Below are 18,768 nucleotides of genomic sequence, written 5' to 3'. Positions count from 1 at the left end.
ACCACATGAATCTTGGCCCTTCTCCTTGGCCATTTCCATCAGTTATGCTGAGCAGGAATTCATTGGTCCTCTTCTATAAATATTAACATCAGGTTAGAGGAGGCAGCAGGCAGAACTCCACCTCACAAGGTTGCAAGAAGTGGTCTTTTATCATCCTTCCAAATCAAAATATTTTTATCTGTTGCCAAAAACTGTAGCAGAACCCACATGTTCTTTCCCAAGGGACTACACATGTTTCCACAGAAGAACAAGAACTAGACAACAGAATTAATAGATTGCTTGCCCAACGAAGAGACAGCTTGCAAGGATGGACACTGTTCCAGCTACAGCTATTTTAATCTTTTTATTTGCTCAAGTAGGCTTAACTGGTTGCCAACAAACAGATAGATATAACAGCACAATTATATCTAGGACACTGACTGGCATTACCACAGCAAGACAGAAGGCAGAATCGCTATGCCAAGCCCCTGTAAACGCTGCACTGTGTTTCATGACTTCCCTTAAAAAAACTGGCTTCCAACAGGTGGCAAGGTTGCAAAATTTGGGGCAGGGAGCTATTATGGTGAGCAAGAGAGCCAGTAAGAAGCATCTCATACAATTCATGAAGTGTCTAAGTGTATAAAGCACATCATTGCTGAACAGTTTGGTAAGAAAGAAAGAAAAGACAAAGGTTGAGAGGTGTAATCTGCTTTGAAAACCTCTGGCCCAGGTTTCAGGCGGTTCCTTTGCCCTCCTTGCCATTCTGTTTCTTAAGCTCCTCATATACACCTTCTGGTTTGTCACCTTTCTCTGTTCCATCACCTGATCGTGCATTTGGCACCCAAAGGCCAGAATCGATACATCGCTGCATGTGGTATTTTGCTTCCTAGAAAGGAACACAAGACACAGACTACTTCAGGGCTGTGACCTTACTGCATTTTAGATGATACTTTTAATTTCCTACTTTGTAGTTTTAAACCATGACAATTAAATTATATAATAAACAAAAAGCTCCAAAGAATTCTTAAAGCACACCAAGCTGCATCATGAAGTACTGTATGGAAATGTGTCTTCTACTCACAAAATATAATGCTGGAGAGAGAAACAACTGGGGGTGTATTTCAGCCTTACTGAGTAGCCATTCCAAGGAAGCAATTCAATACAGCTTATGTTCTGATGATGCCAAGCAGGCACGAGCTAATATAAACTGAGACTGAACTGCTCCGAAGTCAACAATCTTTTTTGAATGCCCACAGAGAGGATGATTCATGGCTATAGAATCTCTGCAGGCCAGAATACTACAGGGTACTGGTTTGGGTCCATAGTGGAATTTCTCACTGTGGGTAGGTGGGGACAGGACAGCTGGCAAGAAAAGAAACTTGCATATTCTTAATTCCCAGGCAAAAAGGGAGCTACATAACTAATGGCTATGACAATGAGCAAAATCTTTTTGAATAAAAATTTGCCATGAAAATCACATCCACTGTCAGAAGTACTTTGTTTAAATGAATTAATCCACCCCACTCTTTCAGATTCCAAGGCTCCGTAGAGCGCCTTTTCTGCCCAAAAAGTCTTTGGGAGCCTTGGGAGGGGTGAGGGGTTAATAGTTAAATATCAGCACTGGATCGCTATCAGTGGCTCTGATCTGAACCGCAGGAATTTGGTTGTGGTTTTTTACTATTAAAGATTCCCCATCCGCCCCACCTCAGTCTTGAGACCCCCAAAAGGGCAAAAGGGAGCCCACTGGAACCTGGAAAGGGGCGTTTGAGAAGCTTTCAATTAATTTAAATTAAATATCACTAGTACTGGATTCAATTTGCCCAGTGTAGCTTCACACCAGTGGGATTTTGCTCAATGTGTCCAAGGTCTCCAACCACTAGACTGAGGAGACCAATGGGTGGAGAGAGCAGACAAGAATGTGTATGCATGTACATCCACAAAAACAGGAAATAACATATCTTGAAGCTACAAGAACTTAATCCGTATTGGAATGGTGTTCTTAAGTTGAAACGTTCTTAAGTTGAAGCAAAATTTCCCATAGGAATGCACTGAAAACAGATTAATCCGTTCCGGCTGTTTTTTGTTCTTATGTAGAGGCGCATTCGTACGTTGAAGGATTAGTTCCCATAGGAACTAATGCAAAGACAGTTAATCCGTATTCTACCACTAGGAGATTTTTTTAAAAACCTAAGATGACCTAAGGTTAAAAAAGGGGGCAGGAATTTTTTTTCCTGTTCTTATCTTGGAGCTCTGTTCTCAAGTAGAAGCAAAATTTAGCGAATGGAGCTGTTCTTAAATTGGATCGTTCTTAAGTAGGGGCGTTCTTAAGTAGAGGTTCCACTATATCTGGAAACACAGTTCCATGATTCAGTTGTAATCCAGCTCTAAGGATACTCACTGTAGGATCCATTTTGCTGATAGTATCTTGAAGCATCTGCACATCCTTCACATCAAAACATTTCTGGAGTTCCTGTGAAAAACAAATCATATATGGTTAGCAGGTGGGGAAATCTTAAATGAGCTATTCACTCCAAATGCTACTTCTTCACTCAGCTACAAATTCAGGATGGTATGAAAGTGAAGTCAAGGAGAGTTATTCAGAGGACGTGAATTGTGTAGGGATCTGCACAATGCTATGAAAAGAGCAAGGAAAGGAAGAAAGGGGGAAAAAAACAACCTTGTACCACCACCGCCTTGCACTGCGTAAGCAGCAGAGGCTGACCAAAGCCCAACAAGCAACCCTATGGTTTGCAAGCATATACAGATCCCAGTGCCTGGAAACTTTAAAGCTTCACCAAAGAATGGCCAACAAGAATCAAGTGCACTGGATGGGACTGCTTAGAGTAAAGGGTTTTGCAGTAGAATGGCAAGGAAGTCAGGAGGCTCAATGCTAATGGTTTACTTACATAAATCCATTGAAGAGCCAGGGGACACACACACACACACACACACACACACACAGAGTGCCTTATCCCGACAAGAGGACTCAGGGTGGCTTACAGTGTTAAAAATGTTGATTTAAAAACACAACAAATTCTCTATTAAAGACAATTAAACTAATTAAAATACATTGAATGATTAAAAACATGTTAAACTGATCTTAAAAAACAGCATTCAGGGACTCAGTTAAGATTGTTAAAAGCCTGCCTGAAGAGGTGGGTCTTCAACTGCCAGTCCCTTCTAGCTCTGCAGTTTAATTATGATGGTGATGATAAAGCAGAGGGCCAACCTAACCTCTTGAAGGAGAACATTACATAACATATGCCTCCCCTACTTTCAGAGGTATAGAAGTCAACCACACCCACAATGTACATACAGATCAGTTGTATGCAACAAGTTTTGTGTTGTTGCTATTATTAGATGTTATCAGCAGCTCAGCAAAGTTACTCACAGATGGGAGTGATTCATACACTTCCACAGGATCAAGGCCACCAGGACCCAGCCTTTTCTGTCGCTCTTCTTCTTCATATTCTTTCATGGCTCTCTCAATGCGATCCTTGGCACGGCCTCGTACCCGCTCTTTGAAAGATTCCAGCTCATCGTTGAAACCCTCCATGTACTGTTGATCAGCAGTCTAGATGGAATTTACGAATGCGTCAGACAAGAGAGACGTGGGAGAAGGGAAAGAACTATATGGGGGCAAAACAATTAAGTCACATAATACTTTTAATTATAAGCCTTAACAGCCATCTTTTAATTACTTAAAACCTGTCTTAGTTATTTGACAGCCTTTTAAAAACTGTTGTTACTCAAGCAGGCAGTTGATGTTAAGCAAAATTAAAATCTATGGTTCCCTCAACTGATTGTAAATCATTCAACTATTAATAAATGTATTTTGTAAGTTCAATGTAATCTTGATTTAAATTAAATTTTAAAGCATATATGCATGTGTGTATATGGGTAGTATTTTTTATTAAATATAATAAAAAATCCACAGTGTTCCTTCCCTTCTACATAAGCCATGCACATCTTTTGAGTGTGCAGCCTTGAACAGTAGGTCCACTGGAAAAGTGGCCCCAATCTATGGAAGTTGCCCATCCCTTTAAAGCCATGGAGATCCACAACCAGGACTGTTAACTGTTGAGACTTAGGACACTGCTAGAGAAAAGGGAGATTCTATTTTATTTCCATTTTCATATGGAAAGCCCTTTTCAGACTCCCCAAACCAAAGCATCCAGTGTAACATGGTTGTAACCTGAAATCAGGAGGACTTTCTTGAATGCCATGTTCAGTCTTTTTTAAAAAAAGGCACAGAAAGGGCATGTGTAAAAAAGGCATGCCCAACGCACACACATTAGAGGATGTGTGCAGGAGATCATTTTTATCATATAGAGACAAATGTTTACACTTAACCTCATGCGTGCATTTTGGAAAACTGCATGCAAAGTGTCCTAGATGAAGAAATCCATTATTTCGATTGCAAACTTTACAAACTCCACACATTAACACAGAAATGGGACAGAACAAATGTCATAGTGGGAGTAAAAAGAACTGAACAAACAGGAACTAGATTTCTTAGTCGCAGCCACAGACTATGCTGCGTTGTTTAGCAAATCTGGACAACATGAAGAACTAGCATTGTGGACTTCCACCACAGGAAATCATCAGTGGGGAGACCACTGTTCCTGTGACGAAAGAGAAGCCTAGTTTCACTCTGCAGAGTGAAAAACAAAAAACCACTAAGGTACATTCAAGGAAAGGCTTTCCTCCCATTATCTAAGCAGTAGGTTTACCTTGATCTTGGCAAAGAACTGCCGGAAACAAGCTCGAGGATCAACCTTCAGGCTCTTAGCCAACTCCAGAATGAACTGCATCACAATAGTCTGGTGGGCCACCTGCTCCATCAGGGCATGTTTCTAAGAAAAGATACAGAAGTGGTCTCAAATGCACATCCTTTTCCCACACCACCTTTGTCCAAGTCAGGCAAGAGAACCATATTTGTTCGCACTTTATTATACCTGTAAGAAGCTGGTGAACTAGGTTGCTGAAAATGTGGGGCAGAGCTTCCTCTCTGGTAGCGTCCCTGCTGTACAACTAACACTCTCAAAGTACAATACTGAGGCTCCTGCCCCCTGCTTTACTCAGTTTGACGGGGTAAATATTTTTTTGTTCCCTCTGGCTGTTACTGGTTGAAATGCAGTAATAGGTTGTAACTAGACTAGGCCAACTGAATCAGTGAAGATTTGGTGAGTCAACACCTCCAAGTACCACTAATTAAAAGCGTTTACTCTGTTTGCAACTTAGTACTGGATTTCTGCCAGTGTTCTTAATATGGGTGATTCTGATCTGTGGTTTTAAAGACTACTCTGCTGTTAATTTCGTTCATTGCTTTCATTTTATTTTAGAGATGGAATGAACTGCCAATTTGGCAGTTTGTGTTGGTTTGCCCTTTGGATGAACAGGTGTTCGGTGCTTCCCAGCCCCACCTACTCAAAGGCAGCACCCAGAAGTGGTGGGCCAGGGAAGTGCTGAACACTACCTTACTTACCTTCTCTAGTTTAATGTTTGTTTCTCTTTGTACACTGTTTTGGATACCTGTTTTGATCAAAATTGAGATTAAATATTTTTAATTTATCTTGTTTTTCTCCCATGAAAGACTGGATATCACCGACTCGGGATTTACAGTTCTAAATACTGTTGTTGCTCCAGGTTTTTTTCAGCTGAGAAGTTCTTCCTGAGTTTCCCCGACTAAATTTTATCTTGAATAATCAGCTGTAACAATCAGTACTTTCTATTTCTCATGACTCAAGGTTTCTCAATTTTAGTCTAGCTTTCTGTATTTTGTGTGTTTGATCTTTCAGTATTTTTTCACCTGTTCTAGTAGTTCTTGTTGACCACCCTTCTGATCCAAGAAATTCTTAGCATAATAAAATAAATCCATATTTAAACTGCATCTATGCTTCTCACGGTAGCACAAATCCAGTTCTCAACCATACAGCATAACGAAGAATACAGTGTCATATAATGCACATTCTCAAAGACAATTAGATTTTTTAAAGTATTCCATTTATTTATTTATTTATTTATTTATTTATTTATTTATTTATTTATTTATTTATTTATTTATTTATTTATTTATTTATTTATTTATTTATTTATTTATTTATTTATTTATTTATTTGCATGGCTAAGATCATATTGTTTTTTAAACCTTAATCCAAATTTCAATTTGCCAACATGCTCTACACTTTTCTTCTGGGGTTTAAACTGCACTGCTTGGTTGCTTTTTACTAATCACCACAAACTTTTCAATCAACCTCTTTGTTTACGAGCTCAATCAGCTTGCCATGTTGAACTTGGCCAAACATTCTCCTAGTTAATTACAGTTAGTAGTTAATAATGATTATGAGAACGATAGTAACTGTTTTTGTTATTGTTGTGTCCTGCCTTTTACTCCACAGGGTTATCAGCTGGCCCAAAGTTATGCCTATCAGGTTTACGGAATGCTGTTTTCTTCACCATCCTGTCCCCCTTTCACTTCCCACCATTTGGAATCATGTTTCAGCATTGCCTTTCAGCAGATCTCTAGCGAGACCATTTCCAATGCCAGAGTCTGCTTTTGAACATGCAGCTGGCCACAAGACAGCAGTGACTGACTCAGCAAGACTAATCACTACAGTATCAGACACAGAAGGACAGCTGAGGTAGTTTTAAACAGGAGAAATCATCCAGTTAAAGCAGAACCAGGCACTTCATTCATCACAGAAACATCACACTGGTTGTTTAGGAGAGGCAGCCAATTATCACACTGTAAAAGAGACTGTTGCAATTTCAGTGAAATAAGCTGCTAACAACTACTTGTATCCAAGCAATGCCAGCCCAAGTTAAATGTTCAAACACCATTACCTGGCGCTTTAATCATAATATTGCAAATAAATGCAGGGAATCCTCTTAAGAACCTGCCTTGCCACCATAGTTAGTTCATAGGCAAGTAGGCCCACCCATGACATTTTGGGATAAGGCAGCCATAAGTCAACCCTACTAAACTTTTTCAAGACACACAGTTGTCCAACACTGTCAATCACAAATACAGTGGTGCCTCGCTTAACCAGCGCACCGTTTAACAATGAATCCGCATAGCGACGCGTTTTTTGCGATCGCTAATGCGATCGCATTGCAATGTTTAGATAGGCTAAACATCGCATTGCAATGATCGGTAAGCGTTTCGCTTACCGATCTTCGCATCGCGATGTTTAGAAAACAGCTGATTGGCGGTTCCAAAATGGCCGCCAGATCAGCATAATGGCCGCCCACAGCGTTTTCGCGCCCTGCCCTCGTTTACCGGGCAGCGAAAATGGCGGCCGGATGTGGGAATCTTCGCTTACTGGTGAGTTTTTCCCCAATAGGAACGCATGGGGTTCCTATGGGGTTTCCCCCCGCATAGCGACGAATCCGGATAGCAACGTTAATCCTGGAACGGATTAATGTCGCTATGCGGGGCACCACTGTACCCCCAACACAAGGAATCTCCAGCACAGCACCCACTGTTGCCCTGCAAACTGATAATAGACTAGTATCCTGGCTTTTCTGAAGAAACGGCATCAGCCACACTCACCTCTTCTACTTCCAGATCGATGCACCAGATGACTAAGTAATTGGCTGTCTCCTCACACACAAGATGTGGGTTATCAGACAGATATTTCTGGCTGTCATCCCAGCGCCGCAGCATTCCTTTGGAACAGGAGAGGAGCAGCATCAAATCAGACTGTTCCTGCAGGCTACAAAGGGCAATTTTCCCTACCAGGCTTTTGGACCCAGAATTTGATACACTACTGACAGTACTGTAAGGAACTGCTGGCATTTTGCGGCAGTGTAACCTGTAAGACAGTAATGTGAATTCAGCAGGAGAGGCAATTAAGACAACCAGGGTAGTGATGAAGGGGCTTGAAATATCAAAGGTCAAGCCATACAGTGATGAGAGCATTAAAATAATTAAGCAGAAGACAACCCTGATTGCTAATGACAAATAGGCCAAGGTCTCTGGTTTCTAAAGATGGATTTACGTAATCTGAACCTTCAGCTTACAAAGAGGGCTGCAGGCAAAGGGGCCTCAACGTGCTTTTGATGCAACAGGATTGGTTTTCTGTTCTAATATGTACAAAATTTACTCCACGACAGTAGAAACCAGACAATTTACAGAATGGTGTGCCTTTGTGTGATCACAGTCCTTGGTGGAAGGATGGTATGGTTTGTTGCTTGCCAAACAGAAAACAAGCTCAGATGCAATACTAGTTTGTAGTTTAGCACTGCATTTAGCAAGCTGGCTACACATCATGGTCACATAGTCCCCTCCTCCCCAACTTCCCTGCCCAGTGACTTTAATTCTAAAATACAGTGGTGCCTCACATAACGATGTTAATTGGTTCCAAACAAAACATCGTTATGTGAAAACATCGTTATGTGAAGCACCATTTCCCATAGGAATGCATTGGAAACCGGTTAATCCGTTCCAATAGGAATGGATTATCCGGTTTTTTCCCTCCCCCCGTGGCTTGGATCTGACCCACGGCGGCTAACTCAGCCATGGCTTGACTCCCTAGAGTCCGGCCATGGCTGGGGTAGCCGCCGTGGCTCGGATCCAAGCCGCGGGGGGAGGGTGGTGGGATTGGAATGCCTTTCAGGCATCCCGGGCTTGGATCCCACCCGCCGCCGGTTAGGGTAACCGGCGGCGGGTGGGATCCAAACCCGGGATGCCTGAAAGGCATCCCAATCCCACCACCCTCTCAGCCTGCCCCCACAGCTTGGATCCAAGCCGTGGGGGGTCGCTGGGAGCGGACACCCCCCCACCCTGCAGCCGCCGCTTGAAGCCTCCCCGCGCTGCTTTCCCCAGCCATTCTCGGACGTCCAGGCGTCCGAGAACGGCTCGGGTAGGCGGCCCGGGCAGGCTTCAAGCGGCGGCTGCAGGGTGGGGGGGGGTGTGTCCGGAAGGTTTCCAGGCTTTCACCTGGAAACCTTCCGGATACCCCCCCCTCTGTCCCCGCTGCTGGTAGCCTGCCCGGGCCGCCTACCCCAGCCGTTCTCGGACGTCCAGGCGTCCGAGAACGGCTCGGGTAGGCGGCCCGGGCAGGCTACCAGCTGGGGCTGGCTGACGCTTCGGAGGAGCCGCGGGGAGAGGCCTCCCCGCGGCCCCTCCGAAGCGCCGGCCAACCGGCCGGCATTCTCGGGGCAGGCGCTTCGGAGCAGCCGCGGGAGAGGTCTCCCCGCGGCCGCTCCAAAGCGCCCGCCCGGAGAATGCCTGCAGGCTGGCCGGCGATTCAGAGCGGCTGCGGGGAGACCTCTCCCGCAGCTGCTCCAAAGCGCCGGCCAGCCAGCCGGCATTCTCAGGGCAGGCGCTTCGGAGCAGCCGCGGGAGAGGTCTCCCCGCAGCCGCTCCAAAGCGCCCGCCCGGAGAATGCCTGCAGGCTGGCCGGCGATTCAGAGCGGCTGCGGGGAGACCTCTCCCGCGGCCGCTCCGAAGCGCCTGCCCTGAGAATGCCGGCTGGCTGGCCGGCGCTTCGTAGCAGCCGCGGGAGAGGTCTCCCCGCAGCCGCTCTGAATCGCCGGCCAGCCTGCAGGCATTCTCCGGGCGGGCGATTCAGAGCGGCTGCGGGGAGACCTCTCCCGCGGCCGCTCCGAAGCGCCTGCCCTGAGAATGCCGGCTGGCTGGCCGGCGCTTCGTAGCAGCCGCGGGAGAGGTCTCCCCGCAGCCGCTCTGAATCGCCCGCCCGGAGAATGCCTGCAGGCTGGCCGGCGATTCAGAGCGGCTGCGGGGAGACCTCTCCCGCGGCTGCTACGAAGCGCCGGCCAGCCAGCCGGCATTCTCAGGGCAGGCGCTTCGGAGCGGCCGCGGGAGAGGTCTCCCTGCGGCCGCTCCAAAGCGCCCGCCCGGAGAATGCCTGCAGGCTGGCCGGCGATTCAGAGCGGCTGCGGGGAGACCTCTCCCGCGGCTGCTCCAAAGCGCCGGCCAGCCAGCCGGCATTCTCAGGGCAGGCGCTTTGGAGCGGCCGTGGGAGAGGTCTCCCCGCGGCCGCTCCGAAGCGCCCGCCGGGGGCCTATGGGGGAAACATCGCTATGCGAGTTTCCTCCATAGACTGCCTCACTATACGAGGCAGTAGTTTCCCCCAGAAACCCCCTCGCTATGCGAATTCATCGTTAAACGAAGCATTCGCTAAGCGAGGCACCACTGTAACTGAATTTCCATATGTATGAAACCAGATAAATGTAGGATTTAGGGCAGTATCTTCAACCAGGTTCTCTCCAGGAGTCTGAGTTTAACTCCCACAGTTCCCAGCCTCTGATTATGCTGCCTGGACTGATGCAAGTTGTAACTCAAAACATTGACAAGGACCAGGGCTGGAGAAAGTTTAAGGATGGAATGAGTATTTGTGGCCTTTCAGATAGTACTCAACAGCAATCATGTTCCATCGCAAGAAATGCTACCTAGGGCAAGCCAATGAAATCTGAAGGACTCTAGTCACCCACCCCTGCCAGGTTCTGTATGGAGATCCTGTTAAAGACAAGCACCAGGGAGTCAAACAAGGTATTGAGATGGAGGTGATATATGACTCAGGCCACTACAAACAGATGTTGTAATTCATTTACTCAAGAACAGCCTCTCAAACAAAGCCCTTTGCAGTCTATCAAAACAGCTCTCTTTTGGACTTTGTAACTCATGATGGAAGGTAACCACTGGGCTAGTAAATACTACAGAAGTTGCCCACACCTCATTTTCACCAGATCCAGAAGAACTTGTGAAAGGACAATTCAGATGCTCTCTCACAAGTGTATCCAATATATTGTTAGGAGATTAAGCCTTTAATATCCTAACATCTTTTAGCAGATTGGTTAGCTCAGTAGTATAGGTATCTGGCTGTGGAGCCAGAAGTTGGGAGTTCGATTCCCCACTGTGCCTCCTTGACAGGGACTGGACTCAATCCGCAGAGCCCCTTCCAGCTCTACAGTTCTAAGATTATTATTGTTATAACTTCATGAAGCTCTAAAACTCATGGAACGTTATGTTCCCCCATATTTGTTCTTCTAGATATATTTCTTTAATGTGTAAAAGCTGTCAACAAATATCCCCTTGGGTAACCCAGGTGTTCTTGGACTACAACTCCCAGAAGCCTTTACCAAGAGCTATGCTAGACAGGGTTTTTTGGAGTTGCAGTCCAAAAACACCTAATTTCCCAAGGCTGGCAACCACTGCCCTAGTGCAATGAATGCTGCCTGAAAATATATACACGAAGTGTTATGCCTGCACAAATAGACACCATGGGGAGGGGGTCAGTCACACCAAGTCTATTCATTTATAAATTAACATCATCCATAAAAGCTGTATATGCAACTGGAGGTCAAGGAACCCAAGTGCTCTTGGCCAGAGACACAAAATTTGTGCTAATGCATAATAAACTCTGATCAATAGCATTTTTTTTCACTTGCAAGTTTCCTTTGTAACAGAAGCCTAATACATTTTTGAAACCGTAATGGGATCAGAAAAAAAAACACATGCGGAAGTGTATAGCTTACCAAAGTGTTTGATTTGCTTTTCATACTTCTCCACAAATGTTTTGTGCTTCTTTTCTTTCTGTTCTTCAGATTCTTCCTCTGGCTGCTCAGGTCGGACATTGAAGACACTCTATAGTAGTAAAGGAAGCTCTGGTTAAACACCTCTCCTATTACCTCCCTGTAAGTTAAGTTGGCAAGAGAACACTCAGGAGCGGCTGATTTATTTCAAGACCAAACAAACAAGAAAGAATCGCTCCAGCAAAAGGAGGAAGAGTTAAAGCAGCGACAAAACAATCAATAACTGAACAAATGCTTCTCCTCGAGATAGCTATCGGACAGGAGGCTACAGTAATTTCATATAATGACGCCAGTAAAGCTGCTTCTGTAGATCACCTCTATCCCTGGACAGCAGAGGCTGATCCTGCACCCATGACTCCCTGTGAGAGGATGCAAGAGCAAGCTGCCTGGCTCCAGCCCATAGGTAGCAAGTAGCCAGGAGGAGGGAGAGTTGCCTCAGTATGAGGCTGGTTGAAGGGAGTCCTTGCAGTTGAAGGAGAGGCAGTGAATAGAAGAGAGGCAACTGAAGGAAGCCAGGTAAAGGAGAATAAAAGAGCAGAATTGGGAAGGCAAGGGGACATCACCGATCTTGGAAGAGCAGGATATGTGGAAGAATGGCAGAAGCTGTCCACCTTTGCCAGGTTTAATGGCTTGCAACAAGAGCCAGGTATGCGCTTGGACAAGGCTACATTATCCTGGATGATGCAGCAGTTCTGGAGAGGCGAGGGAAGGGACGATGAAATATGAGCTGCAGAGACCAAGTCCTTGTGCTCATTTACAGGCCTTCTCTCAATGCGGTGTGTCCTGACTCTAAGCTCTCCCTTCCTTCCAGAACCTGGGCTCTGGGAGAATTCCAGTGAAACTAATTGGACCCCCAAGCTGACAAGTAGTTTGGAAATTGTAACTTGACCCTCTGGGACTATGGAATAAAAGGCAGAGGGAACTGCTGCTGTAACTCTAATAAAAACTGATTTGAGTCAAGAAGCTGAACTGGAGCCCAACAGAGAACTCCAGCTCTACTGGCGAGGAGACTAGCAGCGTGCACGCACACACACTTTCTTGTGCTAGAAGGGTTTTCTTAAACTGGAAAAGAACTCTTTTGCCCTCCAAGGGCTGAAAATGTTTTTTTAAAACTGCATGGGTGAAGGGAGACCATAGGTGCTGAGGGGGACAACACCGCTAGAGGGCATAAGGAATTTTTTTAACTGTACATCAAAAAAAGTATAATAATAAAAATAAAATATCTTGAGGCTTGAAATGCAAATGTTGCCCACTCTAGCTATAGTTTTATCACCCAAAAATGTTATGAACCTGAACAACTCTAAAGAAACCTTTTCAGTCTTCCTTCTCCATTCATTCCAAAACAGAACCCATCCTTCATCTTTGCTTCCATCATGTTAGCTATCAGGAAATGAGACCTAAGAATTGAGATATTATCTCAGAACATAATAGGTAGCAAATCTGTGGGTTGCACATTGGCAAATTCCATTGCCATCCACCAGATAGTGAGGGAGTCAAACTGAAGATAATAGTTGCCTTCACTAAAGCCTTAGAGCAGGGGAAAGCCACTTCATGCTCCTCACTGAAAGTGGAGGTTGTTGGAACTGTACTCTAAAACATCCAGAGCACCAGCTTCATTACCCCTAAAAGTTGGAGGGCCAAGTTCCAAATTCCTTTTCTAGGACACCTACTGATGCCACTGCTTCCTTCCCACTCTTCCCAAATATCATGGATTACTGTATTTCCTTGCTGCCAAATGTGGTGCTCATATAGCTATCTACTTTCCATCAACCATGTTCAGGTTCTCCTCACTATGTGAGAAAGGCAGAATAAAAAAATAAAATAAAGCTGTAAATAGCACAGCCATCAAGCAAGATATAAAATGAATCAGTCTAATGTAAACAATTCAACCCACCTTACTGAAACCATCCTTGCTAAGAGTGTCCACATTCCATGGCATGTTCTTTTCCTTTTTCTTAAGCTCCTCCATCTTCTCCACCCAGGTCTTCTCTTCTTTCTTCAGCTGCTGGGCCTCAGCCTGCAGCCTCTGCAACTCACTTCTACTGTCCTCTGTGTTGGCTAGTTCTAGTTCCTTCATCTTCTTCTGGCACTCAGCTAACTTCCGCTTGCATTCCCGGCATCCTTTGTCTACATCTTCTTTCTCCTTGTTGAACTGTTCCATCCTCTCAACTCGGGCCTTGAAAACAGAGTCCATTAAATCAATATAGCCCAACAACGGCTCTTGAATAGCAGAAATCATATCAGCCTTTCTATGTCACATCATAGAAAGACTCATAAAGAGTCACACCAAGTTGCCTATATAAAGATACAACTATCTGGTACCTTCCAATGGGGTAAGGAAGAGTGTGTGTTTTTAAACTTGCCTTTTTCCAAAGAAGAAAAGTAAAAGAAACAAAACATATCAAACACTATAGTAACAAAACCATAAACATTCATTGAACGACTATCATGATGAAACACAAGATGTACATTCTGATAAGCATTCAAAAGAAGGAATAATGTAGGGTATTTACAAAAGAAATATTTTCTAAACTAAAGCTGAAATAATTAAATTTTGAGCAAATAGCTGTAGGTGTAGCAAAGAGGTATAAAATATTCATCAGAGAGTTTACTATAAGTCATCTTGCCTTGATGTGTCCTTCCACAATGTCTGCTTTTTATATTAAGTCCACATTAGCAACTCTTTAGATGGAAGCTCCTGTGTCCAGCAGGCAATATGTTTTAATCCCATTAAGCTCAATTCCCCAGCCTACATACCATGAGGTAAGAGGGACTATCATATCTTGTGACCTCATGAGCTATGACTAGTTTAAGAGAGAATCTAAGCATGTCCGGCACGACATTGCCTTTTCAACTGTGTTTCACTTTTGTTTTTTAACTTCCTCAGATTAATTTTTAGTAACTGGCAAACAAATATGAATCATAATATAGGCAAGGCTGCTCTTCTTCTAAAGCTGCGAGAAAAAACTAGAGCAGAGATCAAGTGACTAAACATATGAGGAATGTTCTTTCTTGGTGTTTTGTATTTGTGTCTGCATGTATCTACTAGAAAGCACAGACCATTGTTTAACAAATGGCATTTTTAGGAAATACACTGATTCATTCATCGCCCCACCTCCCCAAAGTGCAAAACCAAAACATGTAACTTTTTTTAAAAAAATTCAGAATAGGATGACCAAAAATCCATAAGATTTGGGATAGATGCCAATGAATGTAGGACAAGTTGGTTTTCAATCCCTTACTTGGCTAGAAGCCATCCATGTTGTTCATAAAGGAAAGGAAGCAGAATGCCTTCTGCACAGGGCTTCTGATGAAGTGTGTTTTGTTTTGTTTTCTTATCCAATACAGTATTTGAAAGCTGGCAAAAGACCAGTCATGTCAAACCAGTTTTATTAAAATGCCTCTAAGTTTCTGCTTGCCTATGTCTTATATCAGTATCAGAAACATCATACTGAATAGCATATGGGAACTGGAAGCTGTTACTCATTGGTCAAATATCACCTGGAATAATGTGTCCAGTTTGGGGCATCATACTTCAAGAAGAGCACTGAGAAGCTAGGAATGTGTCCAAAGGAGAGAAACAAGGGGGGCAAAGTGTTTGGGAATATACTGAATAGATAAAGTTTTTACTTGGAACTGACAACTCTGCATATACAGTAGTTCAGATCTTAAATGCAAACTAACTGTTCCTCAAATGTAGCAGAACCTAATTTCTCAAGAGTCATCCATTGCAGACTTTTGCATCTAGGTGTCCATTTTATATTGCATCTCCTTTCAAACGCTAAACAGACTGTGGGAACTCAAGTCCAAAATGACTAAAGATTGCCAAGTTGAGGAAGGCTGATCCACTGCATAAAACACTTTAAGGACTCATGCTCTATTCACATGTTAATTTTGGGGGGATGCACACTTAAGTTCAAAGCTGAAAATAAAGATATGCAAATGAGCCACAGGCTCAATTTCCCCCAAAGAGATAAACTCATGGTTATCCTACCCTCCACACAAAACTATTGCCTCCACTTAAAAAAATAACAGATGCTTAAATCTATATTTGGACTTTCCAAATCTACTTTTCTAAGTTTAGCACAGAGCATCACATATCCATGGAAACTTTCAATAATGTTTTGGGGGACATGTTTCACACAAATCTCAGAGAGTTAAAAATAGTCAGAACTTTGTTATACAGACAACTTTACTTCACATCCTGCTACTACACAATATGTAGACTAGCTTTTAGCAGCTGTCCTTCCTTATCTCGGCCTCAAATTTTCCCAGTACAAACTATCAAATCACAGAATAAGGGTGTCGGAAGGGAGCTCTAAGTCCATCAAATCCAATCCTCTCCTCAATGCAGGAATTCAAATCAGAGCATATCTGACAGACAGCTGTCTAACTTTCTCTTGAATGGCTCCAGTGTCAGAACACTCACCTCCTCCAGAGGTAATTGGTTCATTGTCCTACCACTCTAAAGGAAGTGTGGCAACATTTACCATATCCTTTAAAGTTATGTTCTTGACAGATGTGCATTATGGAAAATTACTAGTCATACTAATAAACGCAGTAACTTCCCTAGATTTAAATACACTTTGGCATTATTGATCAACACCATACATATACAGGACAGAACAAATCTTAAGCCATCTGCAACCATTTTTCTTCAGATCTTTGGTTCTCCAGCTGCTATTTTAAGATCTAAAATCTGAACAGAAATTAAATATTAAAAACCTTATTCAGCTGAATATTCACAAACTCATGAATGGGTTTTGTACTAAATTAGCCCAGTGGTCTAAACTACTTTGCTACTGTTTACTCTGAACAGCTAGAGCTCTCCAGGATTTCAGATACATGCCTTTTCTTGGCCAGTCAAATATAGATGTTTAGTCTTCATCCTTTGGTGATAGCAAATTTGTGGTGTTGCCATTGCCAATGACTCCAAAAAAGCAAGTGCATCAACGTGCCTGATGAAGTGCTTCTAAAGGACTCAAAACCTTGCCTTTTAACTATGTTTCAATAGTTGAAGAGAAATACTACTCAGTTATAATTCATTTATAAAACATAGGGAGGACTGGAAGAAAAAATAAGAAACCAGGCCTTCTCGGCAGTGGCCCCTCAACTTTGGAACAAACTCCCATCGGAAATTCACCTGGCATCCTCGCTGGGTGTTTTTAAGAGCCAACTTAAGACCTGGCTCTTTAGGCAGGCCTTCCCTCCAGTTATTATTTGATTTTCTTGTCTATCCTAACTCCCATTTTGCTTTTCCATCTTGAACGCCACTAATAATATTAATATGATTGATGTAAATTGTCATTTTAATTGTTTACATGTTGTTTTTCATATTTTTGATTTAAGCCGCCTAGAGTAGACGTAGTCTAGATGGGCGGGATACGAATCAAATAAATAAATAAATAAATAAATAAATAAATAAATAAATAAATAAATAAATAAATAAATAAATAAATAGGTGTTCGCATGTTTAGAGCACCCCGACTGATTTTTCGTAAAGAGTAAAAAGGTCCTTCCAAAGCCGGATGCTGGGAAGAAGTAAATTTCAGGAGGAGGAATTTGCAAGACTGAGAAAGCAACTTTTGATTTGGGTGAACTACCCCTACTTTTCCAAAAGGACTACAACATCTACGATCCCTCACCACTCACTCTGGTGGCTGGGGATGATGGAATGTGTAGTCCAAGGCCATCCGGAGGCCCACACGTTCCCCATCGCTAAGGCTGGAAATGACCACCACACAGGCGAGTAGAGGAGCGCACCCACGCCCAGCCTTCCCAGGGGGCTGTGCCAGGAAGCTGCCTCCCAGCAAAGTCTCCCTGTTTTCACCCAACCCACGATGGAGCTCCCACAGAAGTGGGGAGATCCGGGAGGCTCACCCGCTTTATGGGAGGAGGGGGCGCGGGGGCCTCGCTTCCTTCCGGGGAAGGGGCTCGAACCGCTCTGTCCTCACCTGGTGCCGCCATCGGAAGAGGCTGGGCGTGTCAATGTTGGGGTGAGTCTCATCTTCATCGTCCGACACCTCGATGTGGTCCCAGACGCTGTAATCCACCATGGCGATGACGTTGCTGCCTCACGAACCCGTCGGTTCCACCCCCTCTTCGCCCTCTAGTACATCCGCTTTCCTTCTCAGACGTCACTTCCGTCGTCGCCACCTTCGCTTGCCCGCTTCGGGAAAGCTTCCTATCTCTGAAACGCCGCCTGATCGGGAGAAGAGCTACGAAAACAGAAGAGGTCCACAGAGCCGCTACTTCCGGTTCACTCTTCCTGGAACGTTCCATGCGCGAGGAGAAAGAACAGCGAGTTTTCCATGGAATGCAACGGCGTCACCTTCGTGATTGTTTTATACGCGTGTAGTTTGTTTTTGCGGTCTCGTTGGTTGCAGAAAGAGGGTTTGCGGGGTTTTTTTTGTTTGGTTGTTTAACAGAGGAGTTCAGCAGCTGGCAGTGAGCGCGAGAAACCTGAAAACAAATAAGGGAATGGTTAAAAGCATTTAATTAATTTTATTTTAAAATTAGATGGATTTACAATAAGATGCTGGGAACCTTTTTTTTCTCAGTATCACATGCCTGGCATAACTTTGTAACTATTACACGTTGCTTACACCACACTCTTAGTTTCCCAGATTTTTGTAGGTAATTCAGGGGAGGGGAACATTTGTTTCCGGGTTTTTGCAAGCCCGCAGGCTGCCTTTAGTGGATTTTGCTGGGAGGGACCTTTCCGGGCTGGGGTGTATCTACCTTGGACTACTAAACAGTCATTCCTTCCCTGCCTCTGAATTCAAAGAGAGCCCCAATTCTCTGCTTTTGAGCTTTCTCTCTCTCTAGAGTCTGTTGGAGTATGTTGCTGCAGGCAGTTATGTTTGTTGGTTTTGCTGTTGATCCGTTCTTATTCTTTCTATTAATATCTAAAAGTGAGTTATTTAGACTAAGTGCCAGTTAATAAGAAAAGGGGTTGTCTACTCCAGAAAAGTTGAAGTTGTTTCTCTCTTTGAATTCCTGCACAGCTAGTGCACAGAGGGTACTTATACCTGGTAAAATTAAATAGAATAAATAAAGGAATATCAGACATGTATTGGAGCAAGTGTAAGAATATGAAGAACTCTGGAAGATACCCTGTTTTCCCGAAAATAAGTCCTAATATGCTTTTCAGGATGCTTGTAATATAAGCCGTACCCCCAAAATAAGCCCCACTTAAGCAAAACCCCACCACCATTGTGCAGCAAG

General features: G+C 43.9%; 1 protein-coding gene across 1 annotated transcript; it reads right to left on the bottom strand.

Moving 5' to 3' along the window:
- Positions 1-328: 328 nt before the first annotated feature.
- CDC37 (cell division cycle 37, HSP90 cochaperone) lies at positions 329-17,738 on the bottom strand. The gene is made up of 8 exons (XM_020798714.3): positions 17,496-17,738; positions 13,436-13,717; positions 11,485-11,593; positions 7,535-7,650; positions 4,713-4,835; positions 3,371-3,553; positions 2,378-2,449; positions 329-865 (listed from the first exon to the last, which is right to left on the bottom strand). Exons 1-8 carry the CDS (start codon positions 17,595-17,597, stop codon positions 713-715), a joined length of 1,140 nt encoding a protein of 379 aa, XP_020654373.1. The 5' UTR covers positions 17,598-17,738; the 3' UTR covers positions 329-712.
- Between the last annotated feature and the right edge of the window lie 1,030 nt (positions 17,739-18,768).

Source organism: Pogona vitticeps, chromosome 2, assembly GCF_051106095.1.
Source record: "Pogona vitticeps strain Pit_001003342236 chromosome 2, PviZW2.1, whole genome shotgun sequence".
Taxonomy (NCBI): domain Eukaryota; kingdom Metazoa; phylum Chordata; class Lepidosauria; order Squamata; family Agamidae; genus Pogona; species Pogona vitticeps.
The sequence above is the reverse complement of the archived record's forward strand: the minus strand, read 5'-3'. Positions and strand labels throughout refer to the sequence as shown.